Source organism: Agrilus planipennis, unplaced genomic scaffold (genome assembly GCF_000699045.2).
Source record: "Agrilus planipennis isolate EAB-ADULT unplaced genomic scaffold, Apla_2.0 scaffold120, whole genome shotgun sequence".
NCBI classification, from domain to species: Eukaryota; Metazoa; Arthropoda; class Insecta; order Coleoptera; family Buprestidae; genus Agrilus; species Agrilus planipennis.
The window spans coordinates 690,009-714,922 of NW_020438891.1; the positions used below are offsets into that span (position 1 = coordinate 690,009).

Sequence of the window (24,914 nt, forward strand, 5' to 3'; positions counted from 1 at the left end):
TTCATTTGGTTTTCAACCAGAGGCTTTCCAGGTTCGTGTTTTTTCTTTCGTTAATTGTAGTCTTTTAATGATTGTTTAAGAAATGTTTGACATTTATTTTCGACAATGTGGTGGCAGTTAGTAAAAATAACATTTTTATTAATCCATGTCTTTGTTCTTTTGTTAATAAAAATGGTTAATGTAAATACGAAGGAGACCAGACTAAACTGAAAACTGTTTATTAATATTAATATCTATTAGGTAGTACACGTTTATTTGTGGAATGTTGTGAAGTAAATAGGTATCTATTTTTTTTGTATTTTTGCAAAATCTACAGTTCACGTGGTGAATTAGTGTTCGAGAATGGAATTCTTTCTTTTTTCAACATGTTAAGTGCCGCTCTAGCTTTTCTTTCCATCTGAAAAAATAGACAATAAGGTTATAAATAGTCATGTAATTATTAAAATAATTATTTATTTAAATTATATAAAATTGCCGAAATAATGTATAATAGCAGTGGTAAATAATTTATTAGGACTCATTTGATAATATTTTGACGTATTATTAGCTTTAAAAATGTGTTTTCGTAACAAAATCGTGAAATAACAGACATAAATGTAAAGACGGCTTTGGAAGTGACGTGTATTCTAACCTTCCATTTACTTGTGCTGTTCATTGCAAATGGTCGACTTGCGGCTACTCCGCGTAAATATTGTGTTTTGTAATAAAAAAGTGACTGCTGTCTAAAAGCTTTTGTTATTTTTCATTTCTTTAGAGGTTTCCACGTCTGAGGTGAGTGTTTTTTCTTTTTTTAACGCTGATTAATAAACGTATTAATCATTTTCAAGTGTGATACCTTCTCAACAATTAGGTGGTATTATGACATTTATAAAAATTGCAAATAGGATACTGTTTTGCTGAACGGTCATGTTTTTGGTTTATATGTATGTCTGTATGAATGCGGAAATAAGCATTGTCGGAGATAATAATTAATGTTTAGAGTCTTTTAGTAGGTACATTTTGATTTAATACCTATTAGAAAATGTACCTACTGTTTAATTAAATTGTATATGTTATTTATCAAATGATAACGTATTGTAGTTATTTGTATGATATACAAGGTGTTCCGAAAAATATCAGGATTTTATGCAAAATTTTAAAGTACATTTCAATAATTAAGTAGATGATTGACAATTAAAAAAAGTTCCCATATTAAGTAGTTGTTTACGACGATTCGTTTGTTTGCAACGATCATGGCACTCTTTGGTTAGTTAAATAATTCAATATTTAATTGTTAATTCCTGTATTACTAATTGCTTTACTATACTTGTTACAATATTTTCCAATATGTGTCAAAAACACGAAAGGTAAGGTCAAGTAGGGTAGGGTAGCAGAAAGGTCACAGCTTTTTGAATTTGGAGAATTTCTAAAAAGCTTATAGATAGGTACAAGGTTTTATAAGAAACTGTGTCAAAAACAGGTAGGGAAAGTCAGGTAGAGTAGGGAAGGAAAGGTCCAAGCTTTTTGAATTTGGAGAAGTTCTAGAGAGTTTATAGATAGGTACAAGGTTTTGTCAAAAACAGGAAAATAAAGTTAGGTATGGTAGGGCAGGAAAGGTCAGAGACTTTTGAACATGAACAGTTTCTAGAAGGCTTATAGATAGGTACAAGGTTTTTCTAGAAATTGTGTCAAAAACAGGAAGGTATATTCAGGTGTTGTAGGGCAGGAAAGGCCAGAGACATTTGAATTTGGAGAATTTCTAAATGGTTTATAGATAGGTACAAGGTTTTTCAAGAAACTGTGTCAAAAACAGGCAGGGAAAATCAGGTAGAGTAGTTCTAGAAAACTTATATAGAGGTACAACGTTTTGTTAAAATAGGAAAGTAATGTTAGGTATCGTAGGGCAGGAAAGGTCGGTGACTTATGAACTTGTACAATTTCTAGAAATCTTATAGATAGTTACAAGGTTTTCGAAGATATTGTGTTAAAAAACAAGAAGGGAAAGAAAAGTTAGGTACGGTAGGACAGGAAAACACAGAGACTTTTGAATTTGCCGAATTTCTGGAAAGCTTACAGACACGTACAAGGTTTTTCGAGAAATTGTGTTAAAAACGGAAAGGGAAAGTAGGGTAGGGTAGAAGAAAGATCAGAACTTTTTGAATTTTGGAGAAGTTCTAGAAAGCTTGCAGACAGGTACAAGGTTTTCTAAGCAATTGTGCCAAAAACAGGAAGGTATAGTCAGATATGGTAGGGCAACCGAGCGGCATGGCCTAGAGGTCTAGACCATTGCTTTGCATTCGGGAGGACGCCGGTTCGATTCCGGGTCCGTCTGCCTTGGTCCAAGTTTTTCTGTGGTTTCCTTGGATCACTTAGGCAAATGCTGAGGCAGTAATATTCCACAGATAATCTTTCANTTTTATATATTTTTTAACTCCGCCTGCAGTGGGACTCTTTCTCACTGTTGCCGGTCCCAAGCCCGGATAAAGGAGGAGGGTTTTTGAGATGGGCTAGCAACCCATCCAATATAAAAAAAAGACTACTGAATATCAGTGAGTGTAAGTACGAATTTCCAGTTGACTATTTTCTTTTTTCATTAAGTTTGATTGAATATAATTTAAATTACGTTCTTTCTCTATTTTTTTCAGATGGTTTTAGTGTGAATGACAAGAGAATGTAAAGTTAAAATATTCCCAAGATTTTTTGGGTTAACAAGAAAGAGAATGGAAGGGGCAGGAAAGGCCAGAGACATTTGAATTTGGGAAATTTCTAAAAGGTTATAGATAGGTACAAGGTTTTCGAAGAAATTGTGGTAAAAAACAAGAAGGGGAAGTCAGGTAGAGTAGAGTAGGAAAGGTCAGAGCTTTTTGAATTTGAAGAAGTTCTAGAAAGCTTATAGATAGATACAAGTTTTTGTTAAAAACAGGAAAGAAAAGTTAGGTATGGTAGGACAGGAAAACACAGAGACTTTTGAATTTGGAGAATTTCTAGAAAGCTTATAGATAGGTACAAGGTTTTGTCAAAAACAGGAAAAATAAAGTTGGGTATGGCAGGGAAGGAAAAGTCAGAGCCTTTTGAATTTAGCGAATTTCTAGAAATCTTATAAATACGAGGGTGGATTGATAAGTTTCCGGCCTAACCAAGAGATGACGCCACTAGGCCTACCTTGAGGTGACATTCTATAGTACCATCCTTGGATAGCTTGTAGCTATAGTTTCAGCCCGATCTCCTTGCTANGTAGGGTAGGAGAAAGGTCAGAACTTTTTGAATTTGGAGAATTTCTAAATGGTTTATAAATAGGTACCAGGGTTTCCAAGAAATTATGTCAAAAACAGGAAGGTAAAGTCAGGTAGAGTAAGGCAAAAGAAATAAGAAATTTCTGAATATGGAGAATATGTAGAAAGTTTGTCAAAAACAGGAATGTAATAACACAAGGATAGTATAGGAAAGGTCGTCCGAGCTTCAGGGCAGGTTAAAGTACGCACGGTACGGTACAATGTGATGTGGGTTAAAATTGGAGAATTTGAATGCAGTTTTTACTATTGTGGTTGAAGGTCAGAGAAATTTTTTAAGAAGTCTTGCGGGAAATATGAAACTATTTCATAGGTAATCTCGAGACTACTACGGCGTGCTGATGAGATCAAACGATAGCTTCCGTAGACTACTTATCTTTATGCGGGTTCCTTAAGAATAAGTCTCTGTAGGTACCGTTATTTATAGGTTTATAAATTCGCTATTTAAAGTATTTTGAATTTCTTACCATTGTTTCTTTGTAAACCAAAATTCTAGTAAGTTCGGCGACCCTTTTGTCCAACAGTCCCACAAAGAGCATAACGTTGCAATCGTCTATGGTGTTATTTTCTCCTGAAATTAAAAAAAAATCGGATTACGTGCGTCGCGTCGGTTAAACCACAAACGTTGCTTACCGAGAAGATTTAGAATAGGAGCAATATCGCATTTGAGAAAATCGAACAATTCTTTTACGCCGTTTAGTAACGCTTTCAATTCTTCTTCGGCTTCGTTGACTCTGTTCTCTTCGTCATTTGCCTACAAAATGCAAACAAGTGGCAAAAATTACAAAAATCGCTTTATTGGCTACAACGAAAAAAAAAAAACAAAAGACAAATTAATGGAATCTGTTTCTTCTTTTTTTTTATTGGGCGTCGTATTCTGTGATGGTTGCTTGACATTCCACTAGAGATGTGCAAAATGGTTTTTTAAAAGTATTTAAATACAAAATGCAAATACTTTTTTGATTTGTTATTTCAATTGCAAAATACAAAATACGTATTTTCAAAATACTTTTTTCAAATAAATACTTTTTTGTAGTACCTATTTAATTTTCTATACATTTACTTAAGTATAAAATATTTTTTAAGAAAACCTTGCAGGTATTTTCTCATTTTTTAAATACCTATTGGGGTTTTTCTGGACGAATAGTGGCGTTTACACGATACCACCAGCTGGGAAGATTGAGTATGATTCATATTTTTCTCTTTGAAGTGATTGAGATATAGTTTTTCTATCTTTATGTCGTAGTTTCTTCAGTTCAACAACAAATAATTCTTCTATACGCTTCCTTATTGACCTTTGTCACCAGTTTTAATTGGAAAAAAGACACTGATGCCGAAATAGTATGTTTACCGTGAAAGATCAGAGCCAAAATAGGGTTGCAAATTATTTTATTGATCATCATTTTATATTAAAACATTTACAACCCCATTTTGTTTTCTAACTTTTACACATTGTAATAAGACAAATTAATGGAATCTATTTATTCTTCTTCTGTTTTTTTTTTGTTTTTGTGTGTGGAAACTAAAACACGGTGTCGACACATTGAAAAAGATGAAAGCCAATAGGACTTAAGTTTTTTATTTTTTATGCCCTTTTTGTTTTAAGTAATTGCGTATCCAAAATTTTTTATATTTAAAAGAAGGAAAAAATAGTAGATAATAAAAAATACCCTTGTTTATAATTGACGATATATTGGCGAAAGATTTTTCAAAATTTATTTATTTTGATATTTTTTTTGTAAATTTTATATATTTTTTAACTCCGCCTGCAGTGGGACTCTTTCTCACTGTTGCCGGTCCCAAGCCCGGATAAAGGAGGAGGGTTTTTGAGATGGGCTAGCAACCCATCCAATATAAAAAAAAGACTACTGAATATCAGTGAGTGTAAGTACGAATTTCCAGTTGACTATTTTCTTTTTTCATTAAGTTTGATTGAATATAATTTAAATTACGTTCTTTCTCTATTTTTTTCAGATGGTTTTAGTGTGAATGACAAGAGAATGTAAAGTTAAAATATTCCCAAGATTTTTTGGGTTAACAAGAAAGAGAATGGAAGCAAGGACTAAAAATAAAAATAAGGATTAAAGGTAAGGGAAATAATAGATAGTTTTTTACTAAAATATACGAAACAGAAAAAGGCCATGAAGTAATGGTCTTTTATTTAAAAAAAAAAGGAAAAAAATTGATTGCGCTATAAGCAAATAAATAAATAAATTACCAACTGATATTTTTATGTATGCATTCGGTGCTTTGGCATCCTCTTTAGGGTTTATTTACTTTTAAAAATAGACCCGTTTTAGGTAATAAGTCGATTGATTTTATTTAAATAAATACTTAACAATTGATTAATTAATCAAATAATAAACAACTTATGTTTTATTACTTTTTGCGAAATGGGTAATTAGGGCGTGAAAACATCGAAATTGTTTCGTTTATTTAGAAAATATTTTTAAATATAGATTAAGAGTACCTACGGAGTTCTTTTGATTGAAGTGAAACTTTTACGCACGGTAGGGTAAGTTCGTTTCATGGGAGTTGTTATGTAACGAAATCATGCAACGGATGCCCCCCCTCTACTCGGCCATGTAGTCGAGTTCGTAGTGGGGATCGCTTGAGCCGTGAGCGCGCTCCAATGCAACGTTCGTTACAGGCAATTATCGCATGTATAGTGTAAAATTTAAATTCATAGTATACAAATAATACCTTTAAATCAATTCCTTAACCCCTATCCTGGTATGTTTGTGTGTTTGAAGAAGTTTCACTTCAGTAGCGTGTTGTATAATTACCTACACATTGTATTTTTTGAAGTGAAACTTCTTTACGCACGGTAAGGTAAGTTCGTTTCATGCGAGTTGCTATGTAACGAAATCATGCAACGCATTTCCGCCGCTGTCTGTCCCTATGTATGCTCAGATCTTTAAAACTACGCAACGGATTTTAATGCGGTTTTTTTTAATCGAAAGAGTTATTCAAGAGGAAGGTTTATTTGTATAATACATGCATAATATAGTAGAGAAACACTGATAATTTTAGAGGTTTCTAATGTNATCAATAGGGTAGGTTAGGTTAGGTTATCGGGTTTTGTTCAAGTGACCACCCTCTCTCGATCCCCCACCTCCACCCGTTTGAAAATATTTTTTTTATTGAATTTTATAGTGTATGAAAATAATCAACTTTCAACCCCCATAACTTTTTATGGGGGTGAGACCGCCACAAACTTTTTATGGTACAGTGGTGGGGGAGACCTCCTCTTTCGACCCCACCCACCCCCATCTAGACATTTACCAAATATTTGAATTTAAAAATGAAGAAAAAACGAAGGTTTCTGAATTATTTACAATTTCTCTAAAAAAGCGCAGGTTCGAAAATATTCAAAATTAATGATTTAAAAAAAAAATTAACTCAGACTTGGTTTTGGTTTTTGTAATGATGTCTTTAGAANAAAGGAGTTAGGAGGGGTAGTAAAATAGTTTTGAGATATATTTTAATAACGAAGTTTGTGGAAATGAATAAAATTTCCAATTCCGACACTCCTCATAATAAAATAGAAATTTTTTATGCAAAATTGTAAAATCGCTGTTAATTTATTTATTTGTTCCTTTATTTACGTACAGTGTACATTAGGGCGGAAGAACTATTAGGGGAAGATCAATTTGGGTTCAGATGAAATAGAGGAACGCGGGAGGCTATTCTAACTTTACGGGTATTAATAGAGAAAACGATAGAAAAAAGAAAGAGGGCGTACAAAGGATTTGTAGATTTAGAAAAAGCTTTTGACAATATTAAATGGGACAAGATGTTAATATATACTTAAAAATGTAGGGATGAATTACGAAGATAGAAGAGTGATACTTAGTTTGTATAAAGAGCAACAGGCGTGTATAGAGATGGGACTGCAACGTAGAGAAGTAAATATTAGGAAGGCAGTCAGACAGGGATGTACACTGTCACCGCTACTTTTTAATCTATACATCGAAAACTCAATCAACATCATTAAAGGCAGTACCTACAACTGTAGGGATAGATATACAGGGGTAAAAGATAAGTATGCTTAGATTTGCAGATGATATAGCAGTATTAGGATCTAGCAAGGAGGAGTAAGAGATATCTTTAAATAAAATGGAAGCGGTATTGACAAAACAGTATTGTATCAAAATAAATAAAAGTAAGTCAAAAATACTAGTATGCAAGGGAAGAAAAGTAGGGAAAAAGCGAATATAAAGATAGGAGACGAAAAATTAGAAGAAGTAACTGATTTTAGGTATCTAGAAGGTCAGATAAGTCAAAACGGAAGGAGTTTAGTCGCCTTCAATAAAAAGAACTCATTTCTTTGCTCGCGAACGGTTAATTTAGAAATTCGAAAAAGATTTTTAAATGTGTGTGTTTGGAACGCGGAGCTGTACGGGTGCGAAACATGGAGGGTTGGCGCTGCGGAAAAGAAAGGGTTAGAAACGTTCGAAATGTGGTGTTACAGGCGAATGATGAGGATACTGTGGATAGAGAATGTTAGAAATGAAGAGGTATTAGAAAGAATAGGAGAACAGACGACTCTAGGGAAGTCAATAGGAATAGGCGAGATAGGTTAGTAGGACACCTGAAGGTTTAGTCAGAGACAGAGACAGAAACAGGAGTTAGGAGGGATAGAGGTAGACCTATGTTAGATTACTGTTCGCATACAGTTAAGGATGTGGGTTGTTCTAATTTTAAGGTAATGCGAAGATTAGCTCAGGATAGGAATGAGTGGAGGTGCGTGTCCAACCAGTCTTAGGACTGACGACGTTGTGATGATGATTATGTACATTAGTAGACTAATTGTTTCGAAACTGTTGATAATGTGATTAGTGAGCAATCTTCGATTTCCTTTTTTTACTTTGGTATGTTATTAATGATTTTTAGATTTTTATTTAAATTTATTGTTGTGGTTTACCTAATTTTTTGTTTAGTTCCGATACATTTTCAGTTAACGTTTCCAGTTCATGGTTGAGTTCATTAACGTAATTAAAGAGAGCAAAATTTTCTTCTTCCTGCTTCACGTAACATTTTATGAGCTTGTGCACCTCTTTTTCACCGACAAACTCCTAAAAATGTATTATTACCGTGCACTTTAAGCACATCATCATAATAAGTCGTTATTAAAAGTACGACCTGTATTTTCTCTAAAATTTCGTTGTATAATTCAAATTGCTTCTCTCGGTCTTCGTTCTCCTGCTCTTTTTTGCGATCTTCTTTATTTTCCAAGTCCCTCATAACTCTCCTTTGCCCTTTTATTGTTAAAAACTCCTTTAATTTCGAATCTCTGTCCAGTCTTCTTTGGAGTTCTCTCATTTCCTATAAACCAGGGAAAGCGTTTTTCATGGAAAATTAAAACAAACTTTCAGTACGAAAAAAATTAAAAAAAAGTTAAATCAATTTAATGAATTATGCTTTACATTCCGCAAATATCTAACCTTCTATCAAAAACGCTAGGCGATTTCAAATGAATGCCAGAGGTTATTGAAAAACGATAAAGAAAGCTAAACAAAAGTCGAGTTACTGAAAAGTGCTAGTAAAGAAGTAGAGGTAGTGCAGAATTTCATGGGCCATGAACTTGGGTTACACTGTACGTTCATTTAATTCAATATTTCAACTTCTTAAAAGCATTGGTCGTCATTTGTTCAATAATGTCCCCTCCTGGTGCATTTCGCGGCCCATGGGATTATGCAATACCTCTAACTATAGATTATCGAATCAACGTGAGTGTATGTATGTATAGAGTGTGATAGATTTGCACAATAAATGGGCCATTTCAAAGTCAAATAATTAATTGGCTTTAAATGCCTTCTGTGATGTATAGTTGATAATTATTTCAATGTAAACAGCAGTGGGACGCTAATGTTGAAAAGTAGGTATAATCGATGTGATTTCACCTTTCGCATAGCAATGTATCAATGAGGTGCAATTGAATTAGCAAACTTTTAGTTCGATTCTTTTAATTTTGTTGATACGATGGCCTGGAAAAGGCTAACTCAGTTTCTTGGTCCAAGCCGCATCAGCCAAACTTTGTTTACTTTCTGTAGCGATCTGACCTTCAGTTTGACCGGCGCAAAGTAGAAGAGAACAGTACTAGGCCAGAAAAGGAAGGAGACAACTCTCGGCCAAACTCTTAACCGGTGAGGAGCGTATAATCCGTACAGTATTGCACGGAAAAATTGACCATTTTATCCACTGCAATTGCATTGCTCAAATGTGCTGTTATTGGTACCGTTTATTACTGAAAATATCAACGAGATGTTTATTTATATTTGAAGACGTATTAAAGGCTTTAACGCTTGTTTTCGACTCGCACTATAATTCACGATTGAACAAAACTTTTGGCAGGTACTGTATGAAAAAGTATGTTTAATGAAAAAGAGTCGAGAGTATAATGAGCTTTTTTCTGTCAGTGGAAGGGGCACATGGCTAGAGAAAGTAAATGAAGTATAACTCATTCGTTTTGTGCAATTGTCCAACTTTTTCAAGTCCTGTAAGACGAGACTTTCCGCAAATGAATTGATTTCGATTTTTAATTCTTCAATTTTCTTCTTTGGTGTGTCATTGTTTATACTTAATTAATTACCAATTACACAGCGAACAGAGCATTGTTTTGATCGATTTGGTATCATCTGATGTGAGATATGATTAGAAACTAATGAGTTATTTGAATTTAAATCGCCTATTTGATCTGTAGGGTGTTAACAGATGCATAATATACGAGGTATAGCTCTCTGCCCATACATAGGCGAGATAGATTGGTAAAACAGCTTCTCAGGCATTAAGGTCCAGTTAGAGACATATTAGATGCAGAAAAAGGAGTTAGGAGGGGTAGAGGTAGACCTAGATTAGAGTACTGTTCGTAAATAGTTAAGGATGTGGGATGTTCTAGTTTTAGGGAAATGCGAAGATTACCTCAGGATAGAAAGTAGTGGAGGTGCGTGTCCAACCAGTCTTAGGACTGACGACCTTATGATGATTGATGATATAGTACTTAGGTACCATAATTTTTCTTTTAACCAATTGGCCAATTGTATGCATACATATGAAACTTTGGAAGAGAATTTTAAATAATGTTACCTGGGTGTGGATGGCATTGTCAATTTGTAGCCTGTGACGTAATTCATGGAGCTTTGTACCCCACTCTTCCCTTTGGTCGTATGCCAGAATCGCTTGTTCCAACAAGTCTACCATGAACTTTTTACCACTTTTAAGATTGGTTGATAATTTCTCTAAAATTGAGTTGTACCGTGTTCTAAACAGAAATAAGACATAACGGTAACTATAAGCTCAAAAATCTGGGGTTTCTGTTTAAGAAGCTCATTTTTGCATTTATTAATACGGTTGTTTAAATATTCCAAAGTAAAAACGAAAAAACGGATCCAGTGATTTTTATTTAAAAAAACAATTAATCGACCTTGCTCGAAATATTCCTAACCTAAGAATATCGTTTCTTCTAGTTTTAAATTTTCATTCAAAATGGTTTTGCAAAGTACGAAATGTCGCATCGGTAGAATTTTATCGAAGATAACGGTCAAAGGGATGCACCTTCAATGCAATATTAAATAAAAAGTGTTATCGGTATGTGAAATTCGATAAGACTTTTACGCTCCGATGCCCACTTATAAGGGCATTGCTCGATATTTCGTATCTGTCGATGCCTAATGACCACTTCTGTTATTACAAAGGTTACCTATTAACATTTAACAGCTAACTACTTAGTTTTCAAGGGTGATTATTGTACAGTTTCATATCGGGCCTTAGCAATTCATTTTTGTAAAAGTTAATAAAAATTTGAAGCTATTCAAGATAATTAATAGTTAATATGGCGTAAATATTGGTTTTTGTTTTTTTATGCAAATAAATAAAAGTAAAACAAAAATACTGGTATGCAAGGGAAGAAAAAGTAGGGAAAGAGCGAATACAAAGATAGGAGACGAAAAATTAGAAGAAGTGGCTGATTTTAGGTATCTAGGAAGTCAGATAAGTGAGGACGGAAGGAGTAGTAGGGACATAAAGCAGAGGATAGCGCAGGGTCGTGTCGCCTTTAATAAAAAAAAGTCACTTCTATGCTCGCGAACCGTTAATTTAGAAATTCGAAAAAGGTTGTTAAAGGTGTATGTTTGGAACGCGGCATTGTACGGGTGCGAAACATGGACAGTGGGCGTGACGGAAAAGAAAAGGTTAGAAACGTTGCAAATGTGGTGTTACAGGAGAATGATGAGGATACCGTGGATAGAGAAGGTTAAAAATGAAGAGGTATTGGAAAGAATAGGAGAACAGAGGACTCTATGGAAGTCAATAACAAATAGGCGAGATAGGTTGGTAGGAAATCTTCTCAGGCATGAAGGTCTAGTCAGAGACATAGATTAGCTTACTGTTCGTAAATAGTCAAAGATGTGGGTTGTTTTAGATTTAAAGAAATGCGAAGATTGACTCAGGATATGAAAGAGTGAAAGTGTGTATCCAACCAGTCTTAGGACTGACGACCTTATAATGATGATAGTCTTCCAAGTTTTTTATTTATAGACTCGTGAATAACAATAAAAAAATCTGAACAAATATTAAAAAATACATGTATAGGTACCAATGTTTACGTAAGCATAGGGGTGGGACAAGTGCTTTGCTTACTTTTGCTGGCAAGGGGTCGAGGGGAGGTATAAAAATTACTAAAATTCTGCTTACGCAATACTTAAATGGTTCCAAACATTAAAATATATGTGCACTTATTTCGCTGTTGAGAGAATTTGTTTATTTATTATTTACACTTTCTCTGCTCGGATTACAAACAGTTATATCAAGTGATATTATTTAAAGAAATGAATGATTTCTATTACCGAATCAAATATGAAATTTAACTTTCTCGTGAGTTTAAGCTTTCCCCCGAAAAATCTATCTACCATGGGCAATGAACAAACACCTACTTACCGGTATATATGTACGTACATAAGTCCTTATTCTAGTTCAAGTGCATACAAAAACTAATCGCTAGGGACTGATATGACGCTTCAGGATGAACGATTCCATCCTTGAAACCGCAATAGTGAATAACTGAACGAGTAGCGACCTTTGTTAATGAAAAAAGTAGAAAAGAAAAAAGAATGGGCAAATTATCGTGCAATAACCTTAACTGTGTGGCATGTAGTTACATACTGTTGCTAACCACAAGACACTTTATCGGCATTCGTTCCTTTGATGACGTCTTCTAGTCCAGTAGATACTACAACCTAAGTGAATAGACGTAATTATCGTGAATGCGTGAGGGCATTACTCTAGTTTTGAGAGCTGATATGTACTAGATAAGCTTTGAAAATTTTAATCGTAAACTTGGCCCTGAATGATCAAAGATACCAATAGGTATTTCATCATCCTATTACATTATTAATTTGGGCGGTACCTTTGTCAGTGGTGCAAAACACTTGAAACCTTAACCTGACGTAGACCCTTATTGCGTTGCATTTAACCTTCAACAATTCGCTATTTCTTCCCCTAGTTTCTAATTTGAACAAAAGAATCAACATTGGTGTCGGTTCTATAACCAATGATGACATTATCACACCCTATTGCCTTGATTCTTTTGTTTAACCTTCAACAATTTTCACATCTCACTAGAATGAACGCAACCAACTGTACACTCGGATAGAGACATTTCGACCCACCCGCTTCTTTCCAACTAGTGCAGGCGTTTAAGATGGATCACCGCCGATTACTTCCGAACTAGTGGAAAGGTGTTGTTGCATACATCCCATCATATCCTTTTATTTATGATATTTTGGGATTATGTGATGTCCATCCCATTTTAGATATACCTGTGGGGCTCGTTGTCGTTATTAGATATCTACGACAACTCGTCCAATAGAAATATTAAAACAGAATGGATAATATTACATAATCCCCAACATCAGTAAGAAAGGAATTCGCCTCAATTCGTTCTATAGATTTCATCATTATAAGGTCGTCAGTCCTAAGACTGGTTGGACACGCACCTCCACTCTTTCCTATCCTGAGCTAATCTTCGCATTACCCTAAAATTAGAACAACCCACATCTTTAACTATTTGCGAACAGTAATTTAATCTAGGCCTACCTCTACTCCTCCTAACTACCGTTTCTGCCTATAATATGTTTCTGACTACAACTTCATGCCTGAGAAGGTGTCCTACTAACCTATCTCGACTATTCCTATTGACTTCCCTAGAGTCCTCTGTTCTCCTATTCTTTCCAATACGTCTTCATTTCTAACCTTCTCTATCCACGGTATCCTCATCATTCTCCTGTAACACCACATTTCGAACGTTTCTAACCTTTTCTTTTCCATCACGCCCACTGTCCACGTTTCGCACCCGTACAATGCCGCGTTCCAAACATACACCTTTAACAATCTTTTTCGAATTTCTAAATTAACCGTTCGCGAGTATAGAAGCCACTTCTTTTGATTGAAAATGACTCGACCCTACGCTATCGTCTGCTTTAAATCCTTACTACTCCTTCCGTCCTGACTTATCTGACTTCCTAGATACCTAAAATGAGCCACTTTTTCTAATTTTTCGTCTCCTATCTTTGTATTCGCTCTTTCCCTACTTTTTCTTCCCTTGCATACCAGTATTTTTGTTTTACTTTTATTTATTTACATAAAAAATCAAAAACCAATATCTACGCCAACTAGCCCCTGTCTTTCCCACACATTTATCAACTATTAATTATCTTCAATACCTTCAAATTTTTATTAACTTTTACAAAAATGAATTGCTAAGGCCTGATATGAAACTGTACAATAATCACCCTTGAAAACTAAGTAGTTACCTGTTAAATGTTAATAGGTAACCTTTGTAATAACAGAAGTGGTCATTAGGCATCGACAGATACAAAATAGCGAGCAATGCCCTTATAAGTAGGTATCGGAGAGTGAAAGTCTTATCGAATTTCATATGCCGATAACACTTTTTATTTAATATTGCATTGACAGTGCATCCCTATTGACCGTTATCTTCGATAAAATTCTACCGATGCGACATTTCGCGAGTATAGAAGCCACTTCTTTTTATTGAAGACGACTCGACCCTACGCTATCGTCTGCTTTAAATCCTTACTACTCTTTCCGTCCTGACTTATCTCACTTCCTAGATACCTAAAATCAGCCAATTCTTCTAATTTTTCGTCACCTATAAAGGCATTTAATTTCCGTACTTCGTTTCTTTCTATCTTAACCATAAAAAACCACTTGAAAACGAGTGAGCAATATCAATTACTTATTTTGGGGAATCCCTAAACCTGCTTTTCGCTTTCGAGTAAGGTTGGTATATTTGCTCCATCAGAATCTACTAAATTTTGCAGATAAATCAAAAAAGTAAGTAACCAAATATTGCTGACGTAATCACCATCCATGAGCAAAACAAAGACGCCGCACTCCTCTTGCTTACGTAATACTTGAACGGCACCTTTGCCAAATTTAAAAATTTCCTTCAAGAGCTTAATTTTTCGCAAATATGTCAACTCACGTGTCGCAGATGCTTACCTTTCCTTCAATAGGTGATCAATGTCCTCTCGGAGCTTCTGATTTTCTGCTAAAATTGAACAGTACCGTTTTATGGCTACGCTTAGTTTGTCTTCGAGAATCTTAATGATCTTTTGCCCTTCGTTAATTTGTTCTTGCCATTGCATGTCCGTTATTTCCTTTGATTTCATTTCAAACACTTTTTTATCAATCTACGGTTATATTACGTATATTTATTTGTACGGCGTTCTGAAAACTTTTGATAATTCTTTAGCAATAACCTATTTAGTAATGTATTACTGATAGACAAAAAATGTACATAACAAAATTTGACACGGAAAACAAAACCTTCATATACTTTTGTTTTAATTGGGAGAAAACTGCATTCAAAGTTATAAAATTGGAAAAAAACATGTATAATTGCTTTAAACTGTTCTCTATATTCAAATACATGATGAAATCGGCGTTTACTTACACTCCACTTAAAAAGTTCTATTATTTTTTATACCACTACATTAGAAAGAATAGGAGAACAGAGGACTCTATGGAAATCAATAAGAGATAGGCGAGACAGGTTGGTAGGACACCTTCTCAGCCATGAAGGTCTAGTCAGAGACATATTAGAGGCAGAAACAGTAGTGAGAGGAGTAGCGGTAGACCTAGATTACATTACTGTTCGCAATTGGTTAAGGATGTGGTTTGTTATAGTTTTAGGGAAATGCGAAGATTAGCTCAGGATAGGAAAGAGTGGAGATGCGTGTCTAACCAGTCTTAGGATTGACGACCTTATGATGATGATGATGATGGGGTTTCACAACCTAATATATGGCGAAATTATTCTCGACTCAATTCCGCACATTGGCNCTTATCGTTTGTATAAAATTACAAAAAAAAAGATAATACTTAATTTCTAAACAGTGAGAGGAAAAAAAATTGTTACATAACTAATTGCAATATTATAGAACAACACAAGAAATAAACATAATAATTTATTTTAAGTTACTTTTAATTAATGTTTTAAATTTTAAATCTCTTTCACGATTAAGCAATTTCACGATGATCTATCATCATCATAAGATCGTTAATCCTAAAACTGGTTGGACACCCACCTCTACCCTTCCTAGCCTGAGCTAATCTTCGCATTTCCCTAAAACTAAAACATCCCACATCCTCAATTATTTGCTAACAGTAATCTAATGTAGATCTACCTCTACTCCTCTTAACTCCTGTTTTTACCTTTAACCTCTGACTAGACCTTCATGCCCGAAAAGGTATCCTACCAACCTATCTCGCTTATTCCTTATTGACTTCCATAGAGTGCTCTATTCTCCTATTCTTTCTAATACCTCTCTAATGATGTTGATCGCGTCTTCGATGTATAGATTTAAAAATATCGGTGACAGTGTATAATCCTTAATATTTACTGCTCTACGTTGCCGATCCAGCTCTATAACTGCCTGTTGCTCTTTATACAAACTAAATATCACTCTTCAATCTCCGTAACTCATCCCTACATTTTTAAGTATATTTAACATCTTGTCCCATTTGACATTGTCAAAAGCTTTTTCTAAATTTACAAATTCTATGTTCTATCGTTCTCTTTATTGTTACCCGTATATGGCCTCCCGCGTTCCTCTATTTCTTGTAAACCCAAATTGATGTTCCCCTAATAGTTCTTCCGCCCTTTTTTCTATCCTCCTCTGTACAATTCTAGGTAAAATTTTTGACGCATGGTACGTTAAGCTAATTGTTTTAAATGTCTCGCACCTATCCGCGCCTCTCTTTTTAGGTATGGTTACTACCATGTTCTGTTCATAATCCTCCGGGACTTTCCCCATCTCGTAAATGTGACTAACTAGCTTAAACATACGATCCCTAACCTCTTGTCGTGCATCTTTTAAAATTTCCGCCTGTATATCATCTATAAATATACGACTAATATATAATATAGTTCCTACTTTTTAACTAATAAAAGTGAACATCAGTGGTATATCTGAAGTAGAATAATGAGTAATAGCAACTAGTTCTGGGCAAAAATATCGAAATATTGATAGTTATCTATCTATAATTTTATCGAAATAACTTTTCAGCCTAATTTGAGTGCGAACAACTTTATGCATATCATTTAACCTATTGCTTATTATCGTAGATATGTATATATATTTTTTTTACGTACTTTTTTAATTTGAGAATTAATCTCATTCAGTCGCGATTTTTCCGAGAAAATTTCCTGAGAAAGCTTCTGATGTTGTTTCAGCAAGTTGTTTAATTTCTGCGTCAGTTCCAAGTCCTTCCTTTTATGAATTTTAGAGTTCGCTACTTTTAAATTTATCAATAGGTTTTGTTGTTCTTTTTCCAGTGTTTTAATAACTTTTCGCTGTTTTGCCAGTTTAACGTGTGCTTCTTCGGAAAAGGCAGTTTTATCTCCTTCCATTATTCGATACTAAAATAATAACAAGTACATATGTGAATTTTGTAGTACATACGTACGAGTTCGACTTCATTTCAGTTGACCCACTGTAGGGATTTTCAGAAGTTGCTATTCAAGAAGTAGCAAAAGTACTTAACAGTACTAAACACAAAATAATTTTATTGATTAAAAATTCTTAATATCTTTTATTAATCCGCGACTAAATATCGTGTTTATAATGTTCATGTACATTATATTGTTTCAAAATGGTTTCTTGTCCGAGTATTTTCATAAATTTTTTGTGAAACTATTATACCAAGTGGTTCTTCTTCAATTTCTAAAATGCCAAAATTGGGGGCTAATTTGGTGTTAGGGTTAAAATTGAGAGGTCTTTAGGGGCTTATTTTGTATGAGGTAATTTGGTGCCAAGTTAAAAAATTATGAGGTTTTTGAGGCGAAAACTTGTTACCAAGGTCAAAAATTACGAACTCTTTAGGAGCTAATTTGGTGAGAAACTTAAGCGTTAGGACCTTTTAAGGCTTATCTTGCGTTATGGTCAAATACTAGGGATTTTTTAAGGGATAATTTGGTGGTACGGTCAAAAGTTATGAGCTCTTTAAAAGATAATTTGTTACTAAGGCAAAAAATTGTGAGCGTTTTAGGGAGTAACTTGGTGCCAAGGTTACAACTTACGAGCTTTTTAGGAGATAAGTTGTTGTCAATATCAAAAATTATGAGCTTTTTGGGGGCTAATTGGGTGCCAAGGTTAAACAATAGAAGCTTTTAGGGCTTATCTTGCCTTATGATCAAATACTAGAGATTTTGAGGCGGTAATCTGGTGCTACGGTTAAAATTAATAAGCTTTTTAAAAGGTAATTTGTAACTAAGGCCAAAAATGTGAGCTTTTTAGGAACTAATTTGGTTTCAAGGTTACAAATTACGAACTTTTTAGGAGATAATCTGCTGTCGATATCAAAAATCATTAGCTTTTTAGAGGCTAATTGGGTGCCAAGGTTAAACATTAGAAGCTTTTAGGGCTTATCTTGCCTTATGGTCAAATATTAGAGACTTTTGGGGGGTAATTTTAGGGTTTATCTTGCCTTATAGTCAAATGCTAGAGATTTTTTAGGGGTTATTTGGTGCTACGGCCAAAAGTTATGAGATTTTTAAAAGATAATTTATAACTAAGGCAAAAATTTGCAAGCTTTTTAGGGGCTCATTTGATAACAGTGTCGCAAATTACGAGCTTTTTAGGAGGTAATTTCGTGCTAATGTCAAAAATTGTGTGCTTTTTAGGGGTTATTTTATTGTCAGAATTAAACGTTAGAAGCTTTTAGGGCTTATTTTGCGTTATGGTCAAATATTGAGGATTTTTTAGAGTTAATTTGGTGTCAATGTCAAAATTTATGAGCTTTTAAAAAGATAATTTGTCATTAAGTCCAAAAATTGCGAGCTTTTTAGGGGCTAATTTAGTACAAATGTCACAAATTATGAACTTTTTAGGAGATAATTTGGTGCCAGTGTGAAAAATGATGCACTTTTCAGGGGCTAATATGGTCAAAAACTAAAGGCCCGTAAATTATTAGAGATAAGCTTGTACAACATCACAATGTAGATATTAATAAAAATCAAAAATCCAAGTTATCAACATATGTTCTATTTTATATCTATTGTCTGTATTGATGATTTTATGCTAGGGTTACGTGAAGCAAGCGCAAGAACATTGAATACTGAATATATTTGAGAGTTTTTTACTTTAGCATTAATTAATCCCTGATTTTGGAATTTTCGAAATTCATTTCGTCCACTTTCTAGTGCCAGCTTCATAGCGATCAAGCCAAAATAGTGTGCAGGCCAATAAATAAAGACAATTGAGGTCCTGAATATTTCTTTGAACAACTCAACATTGTGCAATTAGAACTTCATACAAAAACCAGTTGAGTAATAGTGTATTTTATGTTACCTGTCTATTCAACCTGGACAGTTCATTTTGGGCCATCAGAACCATTTCTTCTTTATCGTCTGCGTCAATCATGTTTTTTCAACTGTTTCCTTACTGTTTTTAATGTAACAAACGGTACTTGTATGTATGTTTGTACGTACGTAGTTTGGCAAAAGCTTTATTTCAAACAGTTTAAACCACTGTCAAATGTTTTTTTTATTTAGCTGCTTCTCACAATTGTTTCTGTTGTCAGAAGTTGCCGGGCAACAGCAACACTTGCGTATTTTGAACTGCAGAGGAATTCGTGGAAAATGTGAACTGTTAAATAAGTAGGTTATTACATTCCCCTTTTGTTTTCAGCGTTTGTTAACCTCTTCGCGAAACATTCATTTTTTGTTCATTTTTGTGAAAAACGAAATCAGTCATTTCCTTAATTAAAGATGGTAAGCAAAAACCTTGATATATTCGTTTAATGTTAACGCAAGGGCAGTTCCTTTAGGGGTTTTTGAAACTGATAATCAGATTTACTATCGTGTTAAATTATTAACGATTTATTTGACATCATTTTAAGGTTTACGCGTTATCATGGTAAGAAACTTGAAGAAGCGTTTTTATAAGTCATATATATATATATATATATGACAAGATTGTACATAATTTCAATTTTTACTACTTTATAAGCGACGGAAGCTTGTGAGACATGTTTTTACTTTATCAATTATGTTTACAGCGTCAGATTTAACAATCTGGAGCCCATAAGCATAAATAAGGTAGGGAGACTCGCTGTTAGTGTGGGGATATTTGTTGATTAACAAAGTTTATAAAAAATGGATACCTATTGTATTTATAAAAGTTTTATCGATTTCATTGTCAGATTTTTTCTGCGCTGTTTTAGCCCCATTTAGGCGCTCTTGAATTTTTCGGATTTGCTTCATCAGTTTTTTTTCTTATTTGATTTTATCTGCCTCCCAAGGTTTACCATAGATGAATAAATGCGGAACAGCTGGTAGGACATTGTTTAGGTAGTATAAAAGAAAAGAGAAATGAATGTGAGGATAATGAGAATAAGATAGGAAATGAGATGAGAGAAAATATAACTGGATAGGATAGAATCCGGCCCTGTATGTTTGTAGTTTATAAAAACCATTATCTAAGGGTGAATAGGTTGAGAGTGAGGACGTAATATTTAACGGATAATATAATAGTGGATTCTGTTTGATCATTAGCTAAGTTGTCTATATATGCGCAGTTTTTTTAAATAGATTTCCGCGTATAACGCAATTGAATTAATTTTGTTTTGCGTCCCCCAACTTGCGGGGTGAAAGTTAGAAAGTTTTTAACAATGAATGAGATATTTCTTTTAAAGAATCTTATCATCATTGCCAGTTAGTGTTAATCTAAGTGCTAATACAGAATTAGCGGATTTTTGTATTGTGGTGCAAAATCTCACTAAATGTCACCAAGAGAGATCAAGCATTTTTTGTTGCTAATGGTTTAAATTTCCTGGGGTAAGTTGTTTCCGAAAAAAATTAAGAATGTAATAATTTATTAGCATTCTAAGGTGAAAAAGATTGTTAAAGGTGTATGTTTGTGGAACGGCGCTGTACGGGTGCGAAACATGGACAATGGGCGCGGCGGAAAAGAAAAGATTAGAAGCGTACGATATGTGGTGTTACAGACGAATGATAAGGGTACCGGGGAGATAGAGAAGGTTAGAAATAGGCGAAATAGGTTAGTAGGACACCTTCTCAGACATGAAGGTGTAGTCAGAAACATATTAGAGGTAGAAACGGGAGTTAAGATGAGTAGAGGTAGACCTAAACAGTTATGGATGTGGGATGTTCTAGTTTTAAATAAAATGCGAAGATTAGCTCAGAAGAAGAAAAAGTGGAGGTGCGTGTCCAAAACGTCTTACGACTGATGGTGATTCTTAGGGGAATTTGTTGCGCAAATCGCTGATAATGTCAATTTTTTTGGCATCTCATCAAGGTCTTCCCACTTTTATTAATCAAAGTTTAGTTTGATATATTCAAGGATAATCAACAGTCTCCATGTTGTTATGAAATTAAACTGATTTCTTTTTAACATAAGCTTTATCCAAAAAAATGGACACGTCTTCCTTCGGACCAACTCCACTGGTCCAGAAAGCTCATAGTACTTTTCACTTTGAAGTTTTGTTTCTGAATAGAAATGTGGATGTTAGGTTCCAAAGTCGTTTATATTGCGTCCCGTCCAGCTGTTTCTTACGATTCTTTCTAGAAATTTTGAAAAGTGAGGGTATCTATTGGCATTTATTAAAGACCAAATGGTCATCTTCATTTAAGGATGTTTGGGTGGTACAATCAGAGACAAGAGTACATAAAATTAGAAATTCGTGATTAATTAGGTTTTGCAGCATATCAGGAGGTAAATAAATACTATCTATACTAAAAAAAAAGTATACTGTTTGAGAGAAAATTTGGAATTTGACCAAAAACTGAATAAAATAAGAAATAATGAATATGGAAAATTTTTAACTGACTTTTGGCAGTGAATATGCCTAAACGTGAGCGTAAAACTTTTTAATATGTTTAAATAATAATTAAAACTTTAAAATTGCATTTATTTCAGACAATTATAAATATTATCATTATATTATCAAGTAAAAACGAGATTTTCNCAATATTTATGATTCAAACAAGCACTTTAAACAAAAAGTTCGGACGTCCACATATTTAAAATTTAAATCTTCTAATAGATACCCAAATACTTGCTTATTCAAAATTTTAAATATCTGAATATCCAACTGAATTTAAGGTCGAGGATCTGTGGCTTACACACTTGGAGAATTGCCTTACTAATTGTTTATTTGTAGCCCCTACGTTCCACATTTCCTATCAAGTGTTTTTCTTTCGATAAATATTGAAACAATATTTTTAAAGTTCTATTTTTTTATATTGAAGATTTCAGAAATTCAAACATTGAAATATTCAAACTTTCAATTATTTGAATATCCAAATAAACGGAGTCGTCATGTGTAGGTATATCAAAATTTCAGCTATTCAAATATCCAAAAATATTTGATTGAATATCTAGATATTTAAATATTTGAATTATTGAATTTATTTACAGATATTCGTATATTGGATATCTAGATTATATTATGACCTAATCCTTGAATAACTGAAACTTCCGACTCCTGTGACAGACCCCTGTTAATATGTTGTCACGAAAAGTAGATCGTCCTGTACATAACTCACAATATTTACGAGGTATTTCGTAATTCTGCAGGTAATTCATTTTTACGAACCTGCAATCTGACACGAACTTGACTTAAGTTCAATTAGTACCTACCCTCATAGCCTTTTATCATATCTAGTCTTCCATTGTCAAATATTTGCTGGCGCCTTTATCAGTTTCAGCACCTGACGCTACACTTTGATTATTGTACCAATGAATCACCTTCATACAAGTTAGCACAATCGATAATTTTCTTCAAACCTAATCAATTTCCAAGTCGACTGGCGCAACTGCGCGTGTGCCGTCAGTTGCCGCGTACTCGTCAACTTTGAATCTTCTTACCTGTGTCGCAGGTAGTTTTGTACGGACGGAGTTCGTAGTCGGCCACTAATTACAGGTGGAGGCTTGCCTCTCTACCTCATACTTTTCCGTCGATCGCGCTATAAGTATACAGTGTGAACAATTTTTATTAAAATACAAATTTATTACTATCTGTTTGACGTGTGGTGCAACTTATCTGATCTTTAAGGATAATTTGTGAACTTTTGGATATTTTTAACACAGTGCATCAATATCTTCAGGTATATTCGTCGGTGAGTGTTTCTTTTGTCTTTGGAATTAGGAAGTAACAGTTGCGAGGCTTTAAATCGCCGAAAGTGTTTCTTTAAATGTCTAACTGTTGTTGAAAACTCATTGAATATTATTTGACGCGAGACAAAAAGGAAGGAAGTAAAACCGTGGAGTTTCGAGTTTGTTAGCCGTTTCGGCATTTAGCACCTTTTTGTGGTGCACTGACCTGCGGTTTTACTCTGAATTGAATTGAAACAGCGAAAGATGTAAAATGAAAATCAGGTACCAATTTAATGGGTGGGTAGGTAGGTAGATACTTGTTTATTGATGTATCTACTGGAGGTTTAAAAGAAGAAAAATAATTCATCAATATTTATCAATAGCCAATAGTTATCAGTAATTAATTAAATAATATTCAAAGAAACTACTCTTACGATTGTCCCTTAAAGCCCCACTGTATCCAGATCATATCCAGAGTTAGAGCTCATTGAGACCAAAACTTATTGTTGGAGAACTCTCGACATAATTTAGATAATATTTCGTTGAATACAACTAGGGATGTAGCCAGTCACATTAGTCTAGAGTGGGTCACATCATTGTTGATTTTAAAACACCTGGAGTTCCCTGATAATATTAGGCACCCAGACAAAAAAAAAGAAAAGTATCCCAAAGCGCATATCAATTTTCTCCCTTGGTCCCTAATACGTACGATATTTTTCACCGAAGTGAAATTTTCCCGAGTAAATAATTTAGCAAAAATTAAATCGGAAAAACTCCTGAACTGGATAGAGTAATACTTAGATACCTATGCATCATTAAATAGGAATGTGCGCAGTTTTGCATTCTGTAAAACGTTTTGGATTATGTGAAGCTGAATGCTTACAGTTTGATATTCAAAGTGGACCAGGTAATGAACCAGAGCTTTTAATGTATGCACCTTGGCCTATCTGGGTCCATTCGCAGCTACGTTCCTGCAAACAACTTAAGGAACCAGTAAGTCGCTTTACCTGGACTAAAATGAAAACTAAAAACTCAATCTGACTCCGTAGAAGTTGTTTACAAAGAAATATAAACATATAGGTACTCTGCGATCTACATAAGTCAGGTACCTTATCTTTTATCACTCAAAAAATAGAGAATAAAAATTTATATTTAATTTTAGCCGTGGTTAAAATCAGGAGTCTTATGATCCAACCAGGATTAGTTAAGTTACTTGCATTAGGGTTGTAATTAATGTCAGCTAAAGGTAATAATTAATTTTTACGTGATTTTTCCTACAGATACTTTGAAAATTGATGTAAAGCAAAACTTTAAATATGAAAAACACTGTTGAGTTCTTCTCTTCCTCGTCCAAGTTAAATTCAAAATACTGATTTGCAAAAAAAAACGTAGACAAAGACGCTCTAAATAACATTTTTTTTGTTGGTATCTATTGTACTATATATCTGTAAATGTTAGCTAATTCTTCATCAATTTTTACTAAAAACCTACGTTTATTCAACTATTTGATTTGCTTTCAAAAATTTAGAAAATCAACCGTTTTGTTAAAAAAAACTTTGTAGTGCAGGTGTTATAAATTTCCATTGCTTTTATCATTCTTAATACAGGTATGTACTGTGTAGATTAAACATTTATTATCTGTATTACTGAAACAAAAACACAAAAAAACTTGATATAAAATGAAAATAAAAAGTCGACAATAACAAAAGCAATCAATTAAAAAGACTATGGATTTTATTCTTATCTTTATTGTTATGAATGTGGACGCTTAATTTTATCATTCAAATTGTAGTTATATTGGTTCTGCTTTGACTTTAACTAAAATTTATACAACACGTAAAACTAAAACAATTTTAGAGTACGGTTTATGTCGTATTTTACGAGGGTGGATTGATAAGTTTCCGGCCTGACCAAGAAAAACAAGGTTTTTAAAAATTTTTTTTTTTTATTTCTCAACATAATCTCCTCCAAGGCTGATACATTTCTCATAGCGGTGTTCCAG

General features: G+C 33.9%; 2 protein-coding genes across 2 annotated transcripts in view; one reads left to right on the plus strand and one right to left on the minus strand.

Annotated features, from left to right (window-relative positions):
• Positions 1-263: 263 nt before the first annotated feature.
• Positions 264-19,229, minus strand: LOC108737928 (coiled-coil domain-containing protein 63). Its single transcript, XM_018471116.1, has 10 exons — positions 19,145-19,229; positions 16,948-17,214; positions 14,793-14,983; positions 10,359-10,533; positions 8,415-8,597; positions 8,197-8,347; positions 4,055-4,071; positions 3,903-4,023; positions 3,737-3,840; positions 264-397 (listed from the first exon to the last, which is right to left on the minus strand). The coding sequence occupies exons 1-10, from the start codon at positions 19,214-19,216 to the stop codon at positions 311-313; spliced, it is 1,368 nt and encodes a 455-aa protein (XP_018326618.1). The 5' UTR covers positions 19,217-19,229; the 3' UTR covers positions 264-310.
• Positions 19,230-22,677: 3,448 nt separating this feature from the next.
• LOC108742927 (bicaudal D-related protein homolog) overlaps positions 22,678-24,914 on the plus strand; it is a 108,750-nt gene continuing 106,513 nt past the window's right edge. The window contains exon 1 of the mRNA XM_025981876.1: positions 22,678-22,935. The gene's annotated coding sequence lies outside the window, so the exon portion shown is untranslated. The remainder of the gene's footprint in view (positions 22,936-24,914) is intronic.